The sequence below is a fragment of the Salvia splendens genome, chromosome 16, assembly GCF_004379255.2.
Source record: "Salvia splendens isolate huo1 chromosome 16, SspV2, whole genome shotgun sequence".
Taxonomy (NCBI): Eukaryota; Viridiplantae; Streptophyta; class Magnoliopsida; order Lamiales; family Lamiaceae; genus Salvia; species Salvia splendens.
Window position 1 is genome coordinate 12849184 of NC_056047.1, and position 21769 is coordinate 12870952.

The window sequence follows — 21769 nt, forward strand, 5'->3', positions numbered from 1 at the left end:
GCCCACCGGTTCCGGTTCTGGCGGTTAACCGCCAACCGGAACCGGCGGTTCCGGTTCTGAACCGGAATCGTGGCAATTTTCCCGAACCGGAACCGTCGCAATTCGGGTCGCGGTCCGGTTCAGGTTCAAGATATTCCGAACTGGAACCGTCACCGAACCGGCGGTTCGGGACGGTTCGGAACCGGCGGTTAACCGATGGAACCGCCGGTTCGGGCGCGTATATCAAGGCATCGGGGATGGGGCCGACGGCGGCAGCTTTTCAGCTGCAAAACCGGCCGGTTTCGGTGATTTTTTGGGGGTTAACCGGCGGTTAACCGCGAAAACCGGCGGTTCCGGTGGTTTTCCGCCAAAACCGCCGGTTTTCCGAAAATTCAAATTTTTTTTTCAAATTCAAATTTTTCCATAAGAGTTTCTCTCTTCAATCTCCCAATTCTCTCTCTTTGTCTCCAATTTCTCATTTGTGCTATCGTGCTTCCATTTAATTACACAAGTGCTACTCTTATTACGCATTGTTATACATTTATACTTGTTCCCGTAGTTCTATAAGTTGTCTTTCTTTCTCAATTGCTAAAACAAAAAAAAAATATATTATTCCATATTTATACATTTCTACATAGCAATATGTCATCATCCCGAGAACTACGTGGACTTTGATTCCTCAATAAAATTGTGGATACGTAGGCAACTCAACTTAAATTTGAAAAGTTTAACTTTAAAAGTTTAAGTTGAGCTCAAGCCCTTTTCAATTTCTCCCCCCCCCATTTCATGTTTTTTTTACGTTCCCAAGTCCGACGACACTTGTAAATTATATTACATTGTTGTATGTTGTATACTTGTAGTTGTAGTTGTAGTTGTAGATGTATATGTATTGTAAATTGTAATGTATCGTTGTCCGTTACAACTCAAACTCAATAAAATTGATATCATTTTCTCCTTATTCGTCGTATTTCTATTTGAATTATACATTGTCTTGTACTCTTGTTCCAAATTGTTGTATAAATCCAAATTTCAAATTTAAAAAATAAAATAAAATTCGAACCGCGAAACCGCCGGTTCCGAACCGGAACCGCCTAAACCGCCGGAAAAACCGGCGGTTCCGAACCGGAACCGGAACCGCCGGTTTTCGAACCGGAACCGAAACCGTGAAATAGCCTCACGGTCCGGTTCCAGTTCCGCCTTCGACCAAATCGGAACCGGCGGTTCCGAACCGGAACCGTCCGGTTCCGAACCGTGGGCAACACTAGACCAAATGGCATAACCAAGAACTCGAAGTGACCATCATGCGTGCGAAATGCCGTCTTGTATATGTCTTCATCACACATCCTGATCTGGTGATAGCCGGAACGCAAGTCTAGTTTGGAAAAGAACCTCGCCGAACCCAACTCATCAAATAGTTCATCCGTTGTCGGGATTGGGAAATGATCAGGGATCGTTACTGCGTTCAAGGCACGGTAATCTATACAAAATCGGAACGAACCATCCTTCTTCCGAATCAATAGGACCGGCGAGGAGAACGGACTCTGACTGGGGCGAATGATGCCCGTGTCTAGCATCTCCTTCACCTGTCTCTCAATTTCCGTTTTCTGGAAGTATGGGTCTCTGTAGGGACGCACATTGACAGGTTTGGACTCTGGTAACAGATGAATCCTGTGATCAAACGGCCTTTTCGGAGGCATTCATGTAGGCATACCAAACACATTCCCATGTGACTCCAAACCGCTATAATCTCCTCCTGTAGATCCTGTGGGAAAGAAATTGAGGCTGATTGCTCCTGCTGCGCCTCCCGTTGCGGCAGTTGGACGAGTTCGAACAGCTCCGACTCGCATCGAAGAGCAAATAATGATGCAAACCGGCGTAACGACATTACCCGAGCCAGCAGTGGAACCAACTTCAAACTAATGTATTCTCCATTCCGTACAAACTCCAGCGTGCCCGTCTCAAAATCATTCGTTACCCGGCGGAGGGATTTAAGCCACATTCTCCCCAAGATCACGCCTGGCCCGTGGATTGGAAGGATATGTAAGTCCACCATAAAGACGTGATTCTGAACCACAATCCGCGTGTGCATGCTCGTCCACGAACACAGTAAGGACTCTCCGTTCCCCACATAGACCCTAAACGGTCGCACCTTTTGCAAAGGCAGCGCCAGTTTCTCCGCCACGCTGGGATGGAGGAAATCATGGGAACTGCCTGTGTCAACCAGGATACGCACCTCCACGGTCCCAATCGTACCTGCTAATTCTATATCATCCTCCTTTTGTCTCCACTCCATCGCAAAAATGTGGGAAATATCCGCAGTCACCAGTTGATTCCCAGGCGCATTCTCCTCGTCCCCCTGTACATCCTCTTCAGAATCCTCGTCGACGCCCATGTAGACCAAGAATTTGCCGAGGCAGTTGTGGCTTGGCACCCATTTCTCTGGACAGAACCAACACAACCCCAAGCGTGAACGCTCCGCCTTCTCTGCTGCTGTCAATCGTATCACCGGCAGTTTCACGTACTCGGAGAACTTCTGTTGTGGGGGTCTAGGAGGCTGCTGTTGTTGGGCCTGCTGCGCAATTGGCTGGTGTTGCCCATTCTACCTCTGATCAAAGCGCGGCCCGCCGCGACGCTGAAATCCTGGGGGTGCCTGGGGCTTCTCCAGACAACTATCAAAATCCACCGCTAGCGCCATCGCCGCAGCTATTGAGGCAGGATACTGGTGGCGCACCTGATTCTTAACCGGTTGTGACAAGCCCTCGATGTAAATCGGTAACAGAATATATTCTGGGACCCCTCTGACCCTATTCAACATCGTCTCAAAGGACGTATTATACTCCGCCAACGAGCCTGTCTGGCACAATTTCGCAATAAGACCAATGAAATTCTGAAAACATGAGGATCAAAACGCCTGCGCACATCCGCCAGAAAGTCAGACCAAGTAGCGTCCGGGTTATTATCGCGGTAATTGAAAATCCACTTTGACGCCTGCCCTTCAAACATCATCATCACATAATGTAGCATGTGCTCGTCCGGTGTCCCCATGTGCTCAAAATAATATTGCACCCTTGATATCCAATTTGCCGCATCCGAGCTGTCAAATCGTGGAGCTTTCATCGTCTCGTAACGTGGCTGGTCCGAACGGGCGTGATCAAAACGGGTCGTGTCAGAATACCCCGCACCCTCCGATCGGCTCCATGTATTGTCCCACGTTGACGGAGGACGTCCAGATCGCATCTCCGACCGATGCATCGGATTATCCCAAGTCGTGGACTGTCTGCCGCGACCTCCGTTAAATAGGTCACGTTCCCATGGAGACGCAACAGCAAGAGTCGCTTGATGCGGCCCACGTATAGGCATCCCGCCGCCAAATCCTAATTGTGGGTGTGAATAAACCCCAGTCGCCGCAGTGACTACAGCGCGATTCCGCATCACGGCGTCCCTCCCTCTCTGCCAATCAGGGCACGGTGGATCCGGATCAGGTCTTGGCGGCTGCGGTGTGGTGGTGGCGCGCCGCTTCGACGCGTAAACCCTAGCTTCTAGGCATGCGATCGACGCCAGGATATGTTCCAAGGCGAGCGACGACGTGTCCACAACCCCACTCGGCGATGACTGTGAGTCCAAGCCGCCGTTGATGCAGGCCGACGTTGCCACCATCGGTTCCGTTCGATTACCCACGCGATTCACCATGAATGACTGAGTACGTCAATGAAGGCACCAGTTGTTAAGGATGAATTTCTTAACTCGATTCAATTCCTCCGTGAAGTCGCGAGAATCTTTGCCCGTCGATCAACCATGATAAGAATTACGTTTGCGTGGAGAAGAAGACAGAAAATTAGCGTAAAAATATCTTATTTCATTAAGAGTGAAATAAAATACACACCTATTTATACTAGGACCCTAGGATTGATTCAACCTACGATCCCGAAAAGAATCAACGAAGAAAACCCGGAAAGGAGCTTATAATTCGCTCGACGCAAAATAATTAAATAAGTCCGCAAAATACTAAATAAGTCAGAAGAATACTAAAGGCAATAAAATATGGAAAATAATAAAATAAGTACTAAACTCTTCCTCATGACTTGGATCCGTCAGCTAGGCGAGCCGGAGGTCGTCTTTGCCGACGAGTGCGATCTCTGGCGATGCTTCTCTCCGTCTCCTTGCCTCCTCTCTCTCTCGTGTCCCCAGCCAGCTCTTCTATCAACTCGTCGTTGAAGGTCTCCTCTGGTTGCTCAGACGAATGATCCGTAACATCTACCCTACAAATTTCCCATTTAATACAAATCATGAATTAAAATGATAAATTTGTTGTGAATCGTAAAAAAAATTTATGGGTATTGTGCTGGAAAAAATACAGAATTGAAATGTTGTGATGTTTATATTAAATGTTGTGATCATTTTATTTAGCTTATAAAAGACATTTTTTCAAAATTATAGAGAAATAGTAATGATTATAATATCCATTTAGTTTAAATGGCAAAGTTTGAAATATCTCAAACCTTCATTGAGACTAGATCTTTTAATGAGTCAATGCTATTATATCTAACTTCTTTCCGTTCAGATTCTATTAACTCATTTTACTAACATACATAAAAACGAGACTAACATTTCATTAATTTTTTTATTTCTTTTTTTTATAAAATTAAATAATTTCTTATAACTCGCGCTGAGTCAAAATATATCTTTAATTGGCAATAGCAGGGAGTAGGACATTGGAAACTTCAATTGAGAAATGCAAAACTTGCATAAAAAATGATGTGATGGATTGTTTCTAGATCATCCTTGTAGAAAGCACATGATACGTTTATTATTTCATATACATTTCATATCTTGCATTATTTAGTTAGACATTTAGGGAGTGCATATCTTTTTCACATCTTTTGTCTTGCTCATTAAGTTAGTATCCACTATTTACATTGTTATTCATTTCAATCAATCAAGAAATATCAATTATCCTTCTATTTTATTCTCACACCCTCTTCTCTTTTTCATCGTGCACAAACGCACAAACCCTAATTTCGACGCCGGATTGATCGACGGGCAAAAGCTCCCGCGACGTTCGATGCGAAATCTATAATTGAGGAACTTCTTCCTTAACAGCACACATATTATCTTCCAATCCCATTATCCAAATATGTAGATCGTTGTTCCTTAGTATTTAATCTGTCCTGCAAGACAAACCAAACAAGGAGTTATGCATGTGATCAGACATTTTTCTCCTAGTCACTTGCAAATATCATCGTCCAAGTTACGAGTCACTTGCAAATATCATTATGTATTTTTTTAATCACTAACTAGTTTTGAATTGTGAGATTTTGAATCTCACGAAAATATTAAATTTTATTTATAAAAAAAGCATAATTTAAACAAGCGAAAATTTTACTCCCTTCATTCCATTTAAAATGTCCACGTTCTTAAATGTCACGGAATATTAGGTGGACTAGTTGGGTATAATAAAGTAAAGTAATGAAAGTGATTAAATATTTTAATGATGAGAGATGAGACAATAATATGTTTCAAATATTCTTGTTGGACATATTAGGTGGACTAGTTGGACATCTTGAATAGAACGGATGTTATGAAAGTATGCAAAGGATCGATGATGACAACAACCATGCGAAAAAGAAAGAACACTAGAGTTTTACGTGGTTCGATCGTAAGATCTACGTCCACGGCCAAAGGCAATATGATTCAGTATATTGAGAAATATGCAGAGATTTACAATCACTCAAGAACTCTCTCCAAGAACTCAACACCTCTAATCTAATTCTAAACCAAGAACTAATCAAGTGATAGTTTGGAGACTCTTTTCTTGAATATCGAAGTAGCTGATTAACTATTTCAGATGCAGCCTTCGTCTGCTTTATATCAGTCCCTTCATCCTCCAACGGCTCTCTTGAGATGTTAGTTAACAAACCAGTTATAACTGTTCCAACGGCTACTTCCCGTTTCTTGGTTTGCATCAACATGCCGAAGTGCTGCATAATGCCGAGCTCAGTAAAATGCCGAGCTCAATGAAATGCCGAGCTCAATAAAACGCCGAGCTCAATAAAACGCCGAGCTCAATAAAACGCCGAGCTCAATAAAACGCCGAGCTCAACCTCTAACAAATCTGCAGCTGTTGAGAATGACATTGATTTTAGCTTGCTGCATCCAACGGTGATTGTGAGATTATACTCCAACAAACTCCACCTTAATCTCAGAATCAACAATGAATCATAATCCTCTGACAAAACCTCAAACTCATCACTCCACAAGTCCCACCAGCCCCAAGCAGTATTTAAACTTCATGGCTGGCAACGGCTTTGTCAACATATCAGCCGCATTATGCTCAGTAGATATTTTCACCATCTTGACTTCACCTCTCTGTATTTCATCCCTTATGAAGTGCATCCGCACATCTATGTGCTTACTTCTTTCGTGAAACACTTGGTGTTTGGCAAGGCATAAGGCGCTGCTGCTGTCACAGTTTATCTCCACTGTGTCTTGCTTCTCCCCAAAATCTTCTAGGATTCCCTTCAGCCATATTGCTTCTTTCACAGCCTCTGTCATTGCCATGTACTCAGCTTCCGTAGTAGATAAAGCAACCACATGTTGTAATCCAGATTTCCAGCTTATAGCAGTGCCATTTAGGGTGAACACATATCCAGTTTGAGATCTCCTATTATCTCTATTTGATGCATAATCAGAATCGCAAAACCCCACCAGTGCTCCACCTTGATCCTTACAATCTGCCTTGTACAACAGACCATAATCTGAAGCACCCTTCAAGTATCTGAGCAACCACTTCAATGCTATCCAATGCTCTCTCCCATGGTCTGACATAAATCGGCTAGTAACACTTATAGCCTGAGCCAAATCTGGTCTTGTGCATAGCATTGTGTACATTATGCTTCCTATGATGTTTGCATAAGGTATCTTGCTCAGCTCTTTCCTCTCTGAGTCATTCTTTGGTTTCTGATCCATGCTCAACTTAAAGTGAGCAGCCAATGGTGTAGAGACAGGTTTGAAGTCATCAGCCTGAAATTTCTTCAAAACTCTCTGGATGTAATTCCTCTGCAACAACCTGAGCTCTCTCTTTGGCCTATCCCTCAGTATATCCATGCCAAGGATTCTCCTTGCATTTCCAAGATCCTTCATTTCAAACTTGGATTCCAGTTCAGCTTTGATTCTCTCAATCACTCCCAGATCTGCTCCTGCCACAAGCATATCATCAACATACAAAAGTAGAAAAGCAATTGGTACACCATTCCTTTCTCTGATGTAAACACAGCTATCATACTGCGATTTTCTGAAACCAATACTCATCATATGCTCATCAAACTTGAGATACCACTGCCTACTACTTTGCTTCAATCCATACAAACTTCTCTTGAGCAAACACACTTTGTCTTCATTCCCAGCCTCCATGAACCCCTCGGGTTGATGCATATATATTGTTTCTTCAAGTTCACCATGCAAGAAGGCTGTCTTGACATCGAGTTGGTGTAACTCCCAATCATACTTTGCAACAAGAGCAAGCAATATCCTGATGGAACTGTGTTTTACAACCGGAGAGAACACATCATTATAATCAATCCCCTCTTCTTGAGTGAATCCTCTAGCAACAAGCCGTGCCTTAAATCTGACACTCTCAACTTCACCAACTTCAATCTTCATCTTGAAGATCCATTTGCAGCTAATAAGCTTTTGGGTCCCTGGATTCTTCACCAAAATCCAAGTATGGTTTTTGAGTAGTGACTGGATCTCTTCTCTCATAGCTGCAAGCCATTTCTCCTTTTCCTTACTCGACATAGCTTCAGCATAGGTGGATGGCTCTAAGCACTCCAATACCTCAGCAACACAGAGAGCAAAAAAACTCATCTCATAATCACTGAACCTGGCTGGCTTTCTGATCTCTCTTCTATTTCTGTCCCTGGCTATAATATGTGATCTCTGACCATCATCAATCTGATCTCGTTGCTGGGGTTGCTGTGGACTTGAAGCTTTATGGGAGCTTGAAGCTCCACCTCCATTCTGATCATCTGGATCACTAGGTGGTGGCTGGCCATGCTGAACTTCTTGATCAATAGATACTCTTTCACCCATCTGATCCTCAGTCTTCAAGAATGGCATATGATGCTCATGGAAGACCACATCTCGGCTCACAATTATCTTCTTGTTCCCCTCTTCAGTGCACCACAACCTGTACCCTTTTACTCCATGTTGGTACCCAACCATCACACATTTCTGAGCCCTTGCATCAAGCTTTCCCTGCTTGCAGTGGGCATATGCTCTACAACCGAACACCTTGAACTGATTGTACTCTCTATCTCCACCATACCATCTGACATCTGGGATTTCATTTCCTATAGCTGATGATGGAGAACTGTTAATTAGCACTGCAGCAGTACACACTGCCTCCCCCCAGAACATCTTTGGCAAGCCTGATGATAAAAGCATGCATCTGACTCTATCGAGGAGTGTTCGGTTCATTCTTTCAGCAACTCCGTTTTGTTGCGGATTGGCCGGGACTGTCCTATGCCTTTGTATCCCATTTGATTTGCAGAAAGACTCAAAATCTTCAGATAAGAACTCCAGCCCGTTATCAGTCCTCAAGCACTTGAGAGTGGTGGATTTCTTCAGCTTCATCTCTGTGCACCATTCTCTGAATTTTTCAAATGCTTGTGACTTCTGCTTTAGGATGTATATCCAGACTTTTCTGCTATAATCATCTATTATCGACATGAAATACCTGCCTCCTCCCATAGAAGCAGGCTGAGCTGGACCCCATAAATCACAATGCGCATAGTCAAGAGGTAATTTGGAGGTGTGTTTACCAGCCTTGTATGGTAGCTTCTTGCTCTTTCCCTATTGTATGGTAGCTTCTTGCTCTTTCCCAGAGCACAGTGTTCACATTCCTTGAACCTCTGATCACTTCCAGCCGGAATGACCCCTTTCTGGATCAGTTCTCTCATCCCACTTTCTCCAAGATGGCCGAGCCTCTTGTGCCACAGACTCATATCAGAGTCCTCTGCAAGATTCACTGAAGCAACAACAGTTTCTGCTACTAGATAGTATAAACTGTTTCTTCTCTCAGCAATCAGCAAGATTTTTCCATTAAGTGAGACATTCATATAGCCTTTCTCAGAAGAAAACCTGAAACCTCTAGATTCAAGCATGCCAAGTGAAATCAAATTCCTCTTAATCTCAGGAATGTACCTGACTTGAGTAAGCAGTTTTGTTGATCCATCATGAGCTCTCAATCTGATATCTCCAATGCCTTTGATGTAGCACATCTGATCATTCCCCAACATTACTGACCCGGTTGCCTCAGAAAGGTTTTCAAACCAAGCTTTGTTGGAACAAATATGGAAGCTGCACCCGGAGTCCATTATCCAAGAACTCTCTATCCCACCACTCACCACGTTCATGATCTGGGGTGGATCTGTGTCTTCTGCAAGATCAGCCTGATTTTGGGTAGCCTTCTCTTCGTTTTGCTTCCTTTTCCACGAGTAGCAATCCCTTTTGAGATGCCCAGGTTTCTTGCAGTAATGACAGCTTCGCTTCTCCTCATTTTGCTTCTGATACTTAGGCTTTTGATTCTGATTGAATTTCTTTTTCTTGCCTTTGAAAGCCTTTACATTCAAGGCTTGACTGCCACTTCCTTCATTTGTCGTCGAAGAGTTCTTTTCCAGCTCCTTTGATCGAAGAGCACACTGAACTTCTTCATATGTGATGCCAGATTCTGCATTCCGGCCAAACAGCATTGCATCTTTAAGATGCTGGAATGTTTTGGGAAGAGCATTCAAGAGCAAGATGGCCTTGTCTTCATTCTTCATGGGGCCATCTACATTCTCCAAATCATCCAGATTCTTGCTGAAATCATCAATCTGCTCTGCGAAGGGTCGGTCTTCAAGAATCTTGTATGAAAAGAGGCGCTGCTTCATGTATAGGCGATTAGCAAGCGACTTGGTCATGTACAGCGCTTCGAGCTTCGTCCATACCCCATGCGCTGTGGTTTCCTTCGCAACCTCGCGTAACACCTTGTCCGTGAGATTGAGAATAATGGCGCTATGGGCTTTCTTGGCAATCTCAGCCTTCTTCCTCACGCTCTTCTCATCGAGATCTTCTTTTTCTTTCCCCTTCGGATCAATTGGCTCGATTGCTTCATCGAGCCCTTGCTGGATCAACAGAGCCTTCATCTTGATCTGCCACAGACCAAAGTCATTCTTCCCCGAGAATTTCTCCGCTTCGAACCTCGTCGTCATCGATATCTACTCCGATTGCGCTTCCCACAGACGGCGCCACTTGTTATGAAAGTATGCAAAGGATCGATGATGACAACAACCATGCGAAAAAGAAAGAACACTAGAGTTTTACGTGGTTCGATCGTAAGATCTACGTCCACGGCCAAAGGCAATATGATTCAGTATATTGAGAAATATGCAGAGATTTACAATCACTCAAGAACTCTCTCCAAGAACTCAACACCTCTAATCTAATTCTAAACCAAGAACTAATCAAGTGATAGTTTGGAGACTCTTTTCTTGAATATCGAAGTAGCTGATTAACTATTTCAGATGCAGCCTTCGTCTGCTTTATATCAGTCCCTTCATCCTCCAACGGCTCTCTTGAGATGTTAGTTAACAAACCAGTTATAACTGTTCCAACGGCTACTTCCCGTTTCTTGGTTTGCATCAACATGCCGAAGTGCTGCATAATGCCGAGCTCAGTAAAATGCCGAGCTCAATGAAATGCCGAGCTCAATAAAACGCCGAGCTCAATAAAACGCCGAGCTCAATAAAACGCCGAGCTCAATAAAACGCCGAGCTCAATAAAACGCCGAGCTCAACCTCTAACAAATCTGCAGCTGTTGAGAATGACATTGATTTTAGCTTGCTGCATCCAACGGTGATTGTGAGATTATACTCCAACAACGGAGGACCTCTTGAGTGGGGCGGAGGGAGTATATTAAAAGCATGTTTTAGAATTCGTTTAAATATCGAATTCGTTGTCAAATAATACAAAAATTAGACAAGTTAGAGCATCTCCAATGGCGGCGAGCGGACAGGCTAGCCGATTCCTGGCGCTGGCCGGTCCGCTCACGCCGAACCATTGGAACCGGCGAGCGCCATTTCGGCGAAAAAATCGGCGACCCGACGCCGATTTTCGGGTGCTGGCCGATCCGCTCGCCGGTCGGCTGGCATCCATTGTAGGCTCCCGATCGGCGAGCGATCGGCCAGCTCAATTTTTTTTAAAATTTTTTGAAACACTATATATACGCGGTTTGCATGTTATTTTCATTCGCACCACTTGTTTTAACGAGTTTTCTCTCCATCTTAATTTCTGTACAAGAGGGAGTACCTCACGATGAAGTAGGCTGACTCAAGGCACATGCCGATATGCGCCAAGTGGATGCTCATATTCGACTCCAAAAGGATTTAATTGAAGAGTTGTGGGCGCGGAGGACAGCATCTCCAAAAGTAGTAGAATTGTGACTTGGATGCGTCGAATGTTCGTTGTAATGACTAAGATAACTTTATTGATTAATTATACTCTCGCCGTCTCACTATAAGTGAGGCGTTTCTTTTCAGCCGTTGTGTTTGCAAAAATGATATACTAAATAATTAAAGTGGATAGAAAGTAAAGTAAGTAAGAAAGTAATGTAGATATGACTCTCTTCAATACTATTCTTTTTCTTACTTTATTTTCTAGTATTTAGTATCATCTTCGCAAATTAACTGCCAAAAAAAACATCTCACCTATAGTGGGAAGTATGGAAAATTCCAGATGATAAGGGCACCCGCAACGCTGTGCCGTTGCGGTTCCTATGCCGTTCCGTCGGAACGATTCCGCGGCGGCACGCGTTGCAGCCTACGTCCCGTCGCCATTCCGTGCCGCCCCCGTTCCTATGCCGTGCCGCGTTCCGTTCCGGAGGAACGCGGAACGAAACGTTCCGCCATGCGCCTAGGCGACGTGGCGGCCTCCCATTCGACGCGTGAAGCCCACTCGCTGCCCCGCGAGTGGGCTTCGTCCCGGTGACGCAATAATTCATTTTTTTTAAAAAAAATACGAATTTAATAATTTTTTTTTGCAACGGTAATGTGACCGTTTTTTTATATCCGTTTTATATATTTTATTTATTTATTTATTTACTCTATAAATACTCCTATTTCATACTCATTTCAATCACAAACACACATCTATTCTGTGACATCCCTAACCCGAAACATGCATTATTTTGCATATTATCATATTATATTGTCATTTCATATTAAATTATCATTTTTACTACATAGATATTAAGTGTGTGTCATAGATGATATATTTAGTGTTACGATCAATCAGTATAGTCGAATAAATAGAGAGTTTCGATTCACGAGAATTTTATTTAATAGATAAATGAATATTTTATATAATTATAAATTATGTTGGTATATATATTAAATATATAATATATATGTGGGTGTGTATGTTGAATGTATGTATGTGTTGTAACGTGTGCATGTGTGAATGGGATTATATAGTACTATTGCATGATATATTTTTTTGTACTTATCTTCACTTCACAATTAGAGATGTAGGACATGCCACTTGGTTTAATTACTTTCCATTTGTTTGGTTGAGTCGGCAAAGTAGCCGACATACATATTTATGTACAAATATATATACTATATAGTTTATCAGTTTTGGAAGAAAAAAAAAAGAGGAAAGGGTTTGAGAAAGATTAGAGGAAAAACAAAAGTAATGAGAAAAGTTTCGGATCGAGAGTCATAAATCAAGGGTTGGAATCAGGAACTCAATAAGTTTACCTATCGTGATAAGGTGTGTATAAATTACACTTTTAATTTTACATGTGTTATGTGGTTGATTGTTATATGTTGAATTGGAGTGAATTATTGTATTATATGGTGTGAAATTGATATGATCATGAATTATTTGATTTTGATGGTCGAATATGATATGAATATTTGATTGCTGAATTGGACATGTTTGTTTAGATATATTGGATAATTTGATGGAATATGATATGGATATGTTATGGGTGCAAAGGATATGTTTATGATACCGATTATGTGAACCATTGGATTAAAGAGGATCTGTGACAGTTTTGCCCTGGATCTGAAATCACAGTGGGACCTTCGGGTCAATCATATTGGGACCTTCGGGTCAATCATATTGGGACCTTCGGGTCAAACATATTGGGGACCTTCGGGTCAAATTACAGTGGGACCTTCGAGTCAAATCATATTGGGACCTATGGGTCAATCATATTGGAAATCCCGGGTATATACCAGGCTTGACTGTTACAGAATAATAAACTGAATAGAGTGGCATATGCATATGAATAGGAGACGGTTTGTTTTTAGATTATGTTATATATTGTTTCTGATTATATGTATTGACAAAAGAATATGCTTGTTGTTGTATCATGTGAGATTAAAGGTGGAAATTTATACATACTGAGTTGTGGCTCATATAAACCACTAAATTTTTCAGGAATAAGATAGCAGTAAAGTTTTGACTAACGTGGGTCATTGGAACTCCACGTGTTATCAGGTTTGGCGGCTGACGCATATTGACAACCTTCTCCTCCTCATCATTTTGCATGTAGATAAATGTATAGTATATAGAGTGGTGAGAGGGTTTCACTTCTGTGTAGAATGTTTTGAAATATGTACTTGATAAATATTGAATTTTAAAATTTTATAATATGTGTGTTCTATGAATTAGACACGTGTATTGATTGCTTTTATGATAAAGATTTATTCATAGTAAGTGCATATGTCAGAAGGGTTGGGGTGTGTCAGTTTAGGTGGTATCAGAGCAGGGATTAGGATCCCGCTGGGACATTGCATCCATGCATTGCATATGATACGTAGTGGTTATAAGTTGCATTTGCATTTGAATTATCAGGAACATGGACATTCCTGAACATATGTCATCGAGGAGAGAAGGGTCAGCCGCCCCGCATAATTCATTTACTGCAGAAGCATCTCATACACCTGTTGCATCATCTGGGGGTAGCCAACCAATACATAGGCAGGTTGAACAAGAAGTACAGGGGCTAGAAATGAGACCAATGGGTAGAAATTTTAAAGAACTACGAAAGATGGGAGCCGTTGACTTTGTTGGGACTACTGATCCTGCCGAGGCTGAGATATGGTTGAAGAGGACAGAGCGGGTGTTTAATCAGATGGGTTGTATTGCAGAAGAACGTTTTGATTACGCAGTGTCTCTTCTTCAGGGCGATGCTTACTATTGGTGGGAGACTGTCCCACGAGCTATAATACATCCTCCAGTACTCAGTTGGGATGACTTCTTGAGAGAGTTCAGTGATAAGTATATGCCACCAGTGTATCGCGATGAGAAGCAAAGAGAGTTTTTGTCCCTTAAACAAGGATCTATGTCAGTTGCAGATTATGAAGTGAAGTTTACTCAGCTTTCTCGTTATGCATCGGCATTGCTACCTACAGAACAAGATAAGTGTAGACGTTTTGAAGAAGGATTGATATATGAGATAAGAAGCAAAATCACACCTTCAGACCTTCGTACTTATAATGATTCCATTGGGTCAAAGAGGCGGACGTGCACCACCTTTCAGTTATGAGTGGGGACGAGGATCTGGTATGACAGCACGTGCACGACCTTTATGCGTGCACTGTGGACGACCACATATAGAGGAATGTCGAACAATTACAGGAGGTTGTTTTCACTGCGGACAACAAGGACACTATTATAGGGAATGCCCACTGCGGTCTAACATGATATCAAGTGGAGGAGCAATGACGGAACCAACAGTACAGAATGTGCGACCCACAGCATCGAGTGCAAGCATTAATCGAGGTCGCGGAAGAGGACAAGCTATGAGTGCACCTATGGGACGAGGGCGAGGACAGTCAGAGGCACATGGATCTACACCCCAGGGACATGCTCGTGTCTTTGCTATGACACAGGATGAGGCATCTAGAGCACCAGAGGTCATTACTGGTACACTTTATTTAGTTGATACTATGATATATACCTTGATAGATCCAGGATCTACTCATTCATTTATATCACCTGTCATCACATCACATATGCATAAAGAACCTGAACCTCTAGATCACAGACTAGGTGTACACACACCCTTGGGTGAAGTTATTTCAGTATATACGTTATATCGAGATTGTGCGGTGAGAATCAATTCAGTAGAACTATTGGCAGATTTGATTCCCTTGTTCATACATGAGTTTGATGTTATCTTGGGTATGGATTGGTTGTCACGTCACCGGGCTAAGATAGACTGTTATGCTAAAGAAGTGGTAATAGAGTCACCAGGACGAGATCGAGTGATATTCTACGGTAATCGACAGATTGTTCCCTCCTGTCTAATATCCGCTACAACGGCTTTTCAACTGATTCAAAGTGGATGTGAAGCATATCTTGCCCATGTTGTAGATTGTGCTACGGTTAATGATCAAGTTAAGGAAATTTCCGTTGTTAAAGAATTTCCTGACGTCTTTCCTGAAGATTTACCTGGACTGCCACCTGATCGAGAAACAGAGTTCACTATTGAGTTGTTACCAGGTACTGCACCTATTTCAATTCCTCCTTATCGAATATCGCCGATGGAGTTACAAGAGTTGAAGAAACAGTTACAAGAGTTGTTGGATAAGGGATTTATACGGCCCAGTGTTTCACCTTGGGGAGCGCCAGTGTTGTTTGTGAAAAAGAAAGACGGTACATTGCGACTTTGTATAGACTATCGAAAACTGAATCAAGCGACGGTGAAGAATAAATATCCATTGCCGAGAATAGAAGATTTGTTTGATCAACTTCAGGGTGCACAAGTGTTTTCAAAAATAGATCTCCGATCAGGGTACCATCAGTTGAAGATTGCTAAAGATGATATTCCGAAAACAGCCTTTCGAACTCGATACGGCCATTATGAGTTTTTGGTTATGCCTTTTGGATTGACGAATGCACCTGCAGCTTTTATGGCACTGATGAATAAAGTATTTCAACCATTTATGGATCAGTTTGTGATTGTTTTTATCGATGACATATTGGTCTACTCGCGAAGTACAGAGGATCATGTTAATCACTTACAGTCAGTATTACAAGTTCTACGAGATAAACAGCTTTATGCAAAGTTGAGTAAATGTGAATTTTGGTTAGATCATGTGGTATTTTTGGGACACGTGGTGTCAGGTCGAGGAATAGAAGTGGATCCACAGAAAATTGAAGCAATTGTCAACTGGAAAGTGCCAACTACAGTCACAGAGGTTCGAAGCTTCCTGGGTATGGCTGGATACTATAGACGTTTTGTGGAAGGGTTCTCGATTATTGCGGGATCAATGACAAAATTGTTACGGAAGAATGCCCCTTTCATATGGAGTGAAGAATGTCAGAAGAGTTTTGATGAGTTGAAGCATCGATTGACTACAACACCCATATTGACTATTCCGACAGGTATATGAGGATTCGTTGTGTACAGTGATGCTTCTAGGCAGGGACTTGGTTGTGTTTTGATGCAAAATGGAAAGGTTGTTGCTTATGCGTCACGACAGCTAAGAGTACATGAAGTTTCATATCCTGTTCATGATCTGGAATTGGCAGCTGTTGTTTTTGCTTTAAAGATTTGGCCTCATCATTTATATGGAGAAACTTTTCGAATCTTGACCGATCACAAGAGTTTAAAATATTCAATGAGTTAGAAAGAGTTGAATATGAGACAAAGACGGTGGATGGAGTTGCTTAAAGATTATGATTGTACCATTGAATACCATCCGGGAAAGGCAAACGTCGTTGCAGACGCGTTAAGTCGGAAGTCAAGTAGTATGGTAGCACACATGCAGATGACCCCATTATCAGAGTTGATTGCTCTTCGAAGTTTGAATGTAAGATTACATCTAGATACGAGTGAAGGGTTAATAGCGACTCTTGAAATCCGACCAGTGTTGAGACAACGAATTCAAGATGCTCAAATGAAAGATGAAAAGTTTGTAGAGTTGATTAATGAGGTACGAAAAGGTAAAGAAACACCGTTCATTCTACAAAATGATACATTGATGTTTGGCACTAGATTGTGTGTACCAGATGTTGATAATCTGCGGAGAGAGATTCTATATGAAGCACATAATGCTCCTTATGCAATGCATCCAGGAACAACAAAAATGTATCACACTATGAGGCAACATTATTGGTGGCCAAAGATGAAGAAAGAAGTGGCAGAATTTGTTTCAAAGTGTTTGACGTGTCAACAGGTAAAAGCAGAACATCAAGCACCTGTCGGTTTATTGAAACCTTTATCTATTCCAGTTTGGAAATGGGAGCGTATCACGATGGATTTTGTAACGGGTTTACCGAGGACACAGAAAGGGAATGATGCTAGTTGGATTATTGTAGACAGATTAACTAAATCAGCACATTTCTTGCCTATCCGATGGGGTTGTTCGTTAGACCAGTTGGCTGAAATGTACGTGAGGGAAGTAGTACGCTTGCATGGTATTCCGATATCCATTGTATCAGACAGAGATCCGCGATTCACATCCCGATTTTGGGAAAGTTTTCAGACAGCCATGGGAACCTGGCTACATTTTAGTACTGCTTTTCATCCCCAGACAGATGGTCAGTCAGAAAGAACTATTCAGACGTTAGAACAAATGCTTCGTGCTTGTGTTATTGATTTTCAGGGTTCATGGGATAAGTATATTCCGCTGATGGAGTTTGCTTACAACAACCAATATCACAGCAGTATTGGAATGGCACCGTATGAAGCATTGTATGGCAGAAAATGCAGGAGTCCGGTATATTGGGACAAAGAAGGCTTGGAGATTCTAGAAGGACCAGAAATTATTCAGGAAACTGATTCTAAGATTGATATCATTAAAAGCAGATTGAAGGCGACACAAGACAGACAGAAGAGTTATTATGATCAGCATCGGAAAGAGATGGAATATGAGGTTGGAGATAAAGTTTTCTTGCGAGTCTCACCTTGGAAAGGAGTAATGCGATTTGGACATAAAGGTAAGCTGAGTCCTCGTTATATTGGGCCATATGATATTGTCGAAAGAGTTGGACCGTTAGCCTACAGGTTAGCATTACCTCCAGAGTTAGAGCAGATTCATAATGTTTTCCACGTCAGTATGCTTCGACGTTATCGATCTGATCCTTCCCATGTTCTGAAAGATCCTGATATACAGATTTCTGAGAATCTGAGTTACATAGAGGAACCAATTAATATTGTAGACCGACAGGTTAAACAATTGCGAAGAAAAGAAATCCCGATGGTTAAAGTTAGTTGGCGGAATCACGGGGTCGAAGAGGCTACTTGGGAAACAGAGGAAAAAATGAGAAAGAACTATCCACATCTGTTTACGGGTTAGCAATTTTATTACGCACAACAAATTAGAAAGAAATGAATTTTGCGGACAAAATTCTTAAAGATGGGAAGAGTTGTGACATCCCTAACCCGAAACATGCATTATTTTGCATATTATCATATTATATTGTCATTTCATATTAAATTATCATTTTTACTACATAGATATTAAGTGTGTGTCATAGATGATATATTTAGTGTTACGATCAATCAGTATAGTCGAATAAATAGAGAGTTTCGATTCACGAGAATTTTATTTAATAGATAAATGAATATTTTATATAATTATAAATTATGTTGGTATATATATTAAATATATAATATATATGTGGGTGTGTATGTTGAATGTATGTATGTGTTGTAACGTGTGCATGTGTGAATGGGATTATATAGTACTATTGCATGATATATTTTTTTTGTACTTATCTTCACTTCACAATTAGAGATGTAGGACATGCCACTTGGTTTAATTACTTTCCATTTGTTTGGTTGAGTCGGCAAAGTAGCCGACATACATATTTATGTACAAATATATATACTATATAGTTTATCAGTTTTGGAAGAAAAAAAAAAGAGGAAAGGGTTTGAGAAAGATTAGAGGAAAAACAAAAGTAATGAGAAAAGTTTCGGATCGAGAGTCATAAATCAAGGGTTGGAATCAGGAGCTCAATAAGTTTACCTATCGTGATAAGGTGTGTATAAATTACACTTTTAATTTTACATGTGTTATGTGGTTGATTGTTATATGTTGAATTGGAGATAATTATTGTATTATATGGTGTGAAATTGATATGATCATGAATTATTTGATTTTGATGGTCGAATATGATATGAATATTTGATTGCTGAATTGGACGTGTTTGTTTAGATATATTGGATAATTTGATGGAATATGATATGGATATGTTATGGGTGCAAAGGATATGTTTATGATACCGATTATGTGAACCATTGGATTAAAGAGGATCTGTGACAGTTTTGCCCTGGATCTGAAATCACAGTGGGACCTTCGGGTCAATCATATTGGGACCTTCGGGTCAATCATATTGGGACCTTCGGGTCAAACATATTGGGGACCTTCGGGTCAAATTACAGTGGGACCTTCGAGTCAAATCATATTGGGACCTATGGGTCAATCATATTGGAAATCCCGGGTATATACCAGGCTTGACTGTTACAGAATAATAAACTGAATAGAGTGTCATATGCATATGAATAGGAGATGGTTTGTTTTTAGATTATGTTATATATTGTTTCTGATTGTATGTATTGACAAAAGAATATGCTTGTTGTTGTATCATGTGAGATTAAAGGTGGAAATTTATACATACTGAGTTGTGGCTCATATAAACCACTAAATTTTTCAGGAATAAGATAGCAGTAAAGTTTTGACTAACGTGGGTCATTGGAACTCCACGTGTTATCAGGTTCGGCGGCTGACGCATATTGGCAACCTTCTCCTCCTCATCATTTTGCATGTAGATAAATGTATAGTATATAGAGTGGTGAGAGGGTTCCACTTCTGTGTAGAATGTTTTGAAATATGTACTTGATAAATATTGAATTTTAAAATTTTATAATATGTGTGTTCTATGAATTAGACACGTGTATTGATTGCTTTTATGATAAAGATTTATTCATAGTAAATGCATACGTCAGAAGGGTTGGGGTGTGACATATTCCTCTCTATTTCCACCCCAATTTCATCTCAAATCAACTAGCGTTTCCTTCTCCCAAATTTAATCAAACTAATGGATCCTTTTAAACAAATGCGTCAAATATTGCAACAATCACTTGAAGAAGATCGACGACGGGAGGCCGAAGAAGCCGCGCCGCCCCAACGACGCTCTCGTACGTACATCCATCGCCGCTGCAAGGTTAGTACGCGACTACTTCTGCGATATCATGTATACGTGCATAATCTTGCACAACATGATTGTCCAAGACGAAGGACCCGAGGCGGGAAATTGGTTCGACGACGAATCCCCCGGAAGCTCAACCGCAAGTAGTCCGCCTCGAAGTGGAGCGCATCCGTCTATACAAGAACGGTTATCTATTCGTGCAAGGACACGCGACTCTAGTGCCCACACCCAACTCCAACAGGATCTAATTGAGCACATTTGGGCAAATTTTGGCGGATGAAATTATTAAAATTGTGTACTTTTATTTTTTTAGGATTTTAATTGTGTGCTTTTTATTTTTTTAAGTTTAAGTTGTAATTTTTTTTAATGTTGTGTGTTTTTTAATAAAGTGTGTTTGTTTTTTAATAAAGTGTGTTTATTTAAATTGAATTGGGTTGGAAATAAAAAAAATGAAATTGAATGAATAGTAATTTAAGGAACGGTTAAGGAACGAAGGGTTGCAGGTTCCGTTCCTTAGTTAAGGAATGGAGTAAAAAAGTACAGTGGGGCCCTCAAATAGTGGTTTAAAGAACGGTATAGGAACATCGTTGTGGATGGCCTAATGACACTTTAGATTCAATTCCAAATGATATATATACTCCTAAATTATTTCATAAGCCAGTCCTAAAGCACGTGGTATCTACGTGAATACTGCTATCTCACCCCAATTTAAAAACTAAAATACCCAAATTCGTTTGTTTGATAGTGGTTGAAAATTTCGAAGTCGGCAAGAATGGAAGATATGAAAATAGACGAGACTTGAGAGAGTGGAGCTCCATGTAGCTTGGAAGGGAGAGCGAATGATTACCCAAATAAAATAAAATAAAATAAAATAAAATAAAATAAAATAAAATAAAATAAAATAAAATAAAATAAAATAAAATAAAATAAAAGTACTGGGAGTATAATTTTTGGATGAGATAGACAAATCACACATAGAATCAAATGTGCTACACTATGCTTACAATTCGGGGCCCACTAATCCAAAAGGATAAGCAAACAAGAAAGGGGATGTCCATCCATCTCTATCCATTTCCTGCAATAGCATTGCCAACTTCACCTTCTTTAATAAAATATCCAAATGTTAGCTATTTAGAATTTAGTTGTAGTAGTATCATAGATTCGTAGTATCAGAATGGGTGAGATGGGCAACGAAAATGCCTATTTCTACCACTATAGCATATATTCATGGAAGTGTGATGAGTTCTTATCTGAAAATGAAGATGTTAACTCATTTCAATTTGACTAATAATTATAGAATGAATAAATTTAGAATGTTTCAAATTGCGATTGTCCATTTTGCCATTGACATGAATTTAAACTTAATCCTCATTAATGGTAATTAAGTTTTATATTTACCTATGATTATGTCATCGTGATTATTCAAGCTTATAGTGATCACTATTATTGATCCAAAAACATTATTCAAATTTAATTTGGATAAACTAGTGGATTTTAATTAGATTAATCCAGATAGGAAAATATTATCAACACACATTGAATTCCAAATTAACATTAACTAAATTTAATTTGGATAAAT

At 40.8% G+C, this 21769-nt stretch overlaps 1 protein-coding gene across 1 annotated transcript; it reads left to right on the top strand.

Annotated features, from left to right (window-relative positions):
• The first annotated feature begins 13882 nt into the window (after nt 1-13882).
• LOC121770204 lies at nt 13883-14572 on the top strand. Its single transcript, XM_042166979.1, has one exon. It carries the CDS (start codon nt 13883-13885, stop codon nt 14570-14572), a length of 690 nt encoding a protein of 229 aa, XP_042022913.1.
• Nucleotides 14573-21769: the final 7197 nt, after the last annotated feature.

Excerpts from the sequence above, each read along its gene's own strand:
- LOC121770204 (XM_042166979.1), top strand. The coding sequence starts at position 13,883 with ATGGACATTCCTGAACATATGTCATCGAGGAGAGAAGGGTCAGCCGCC.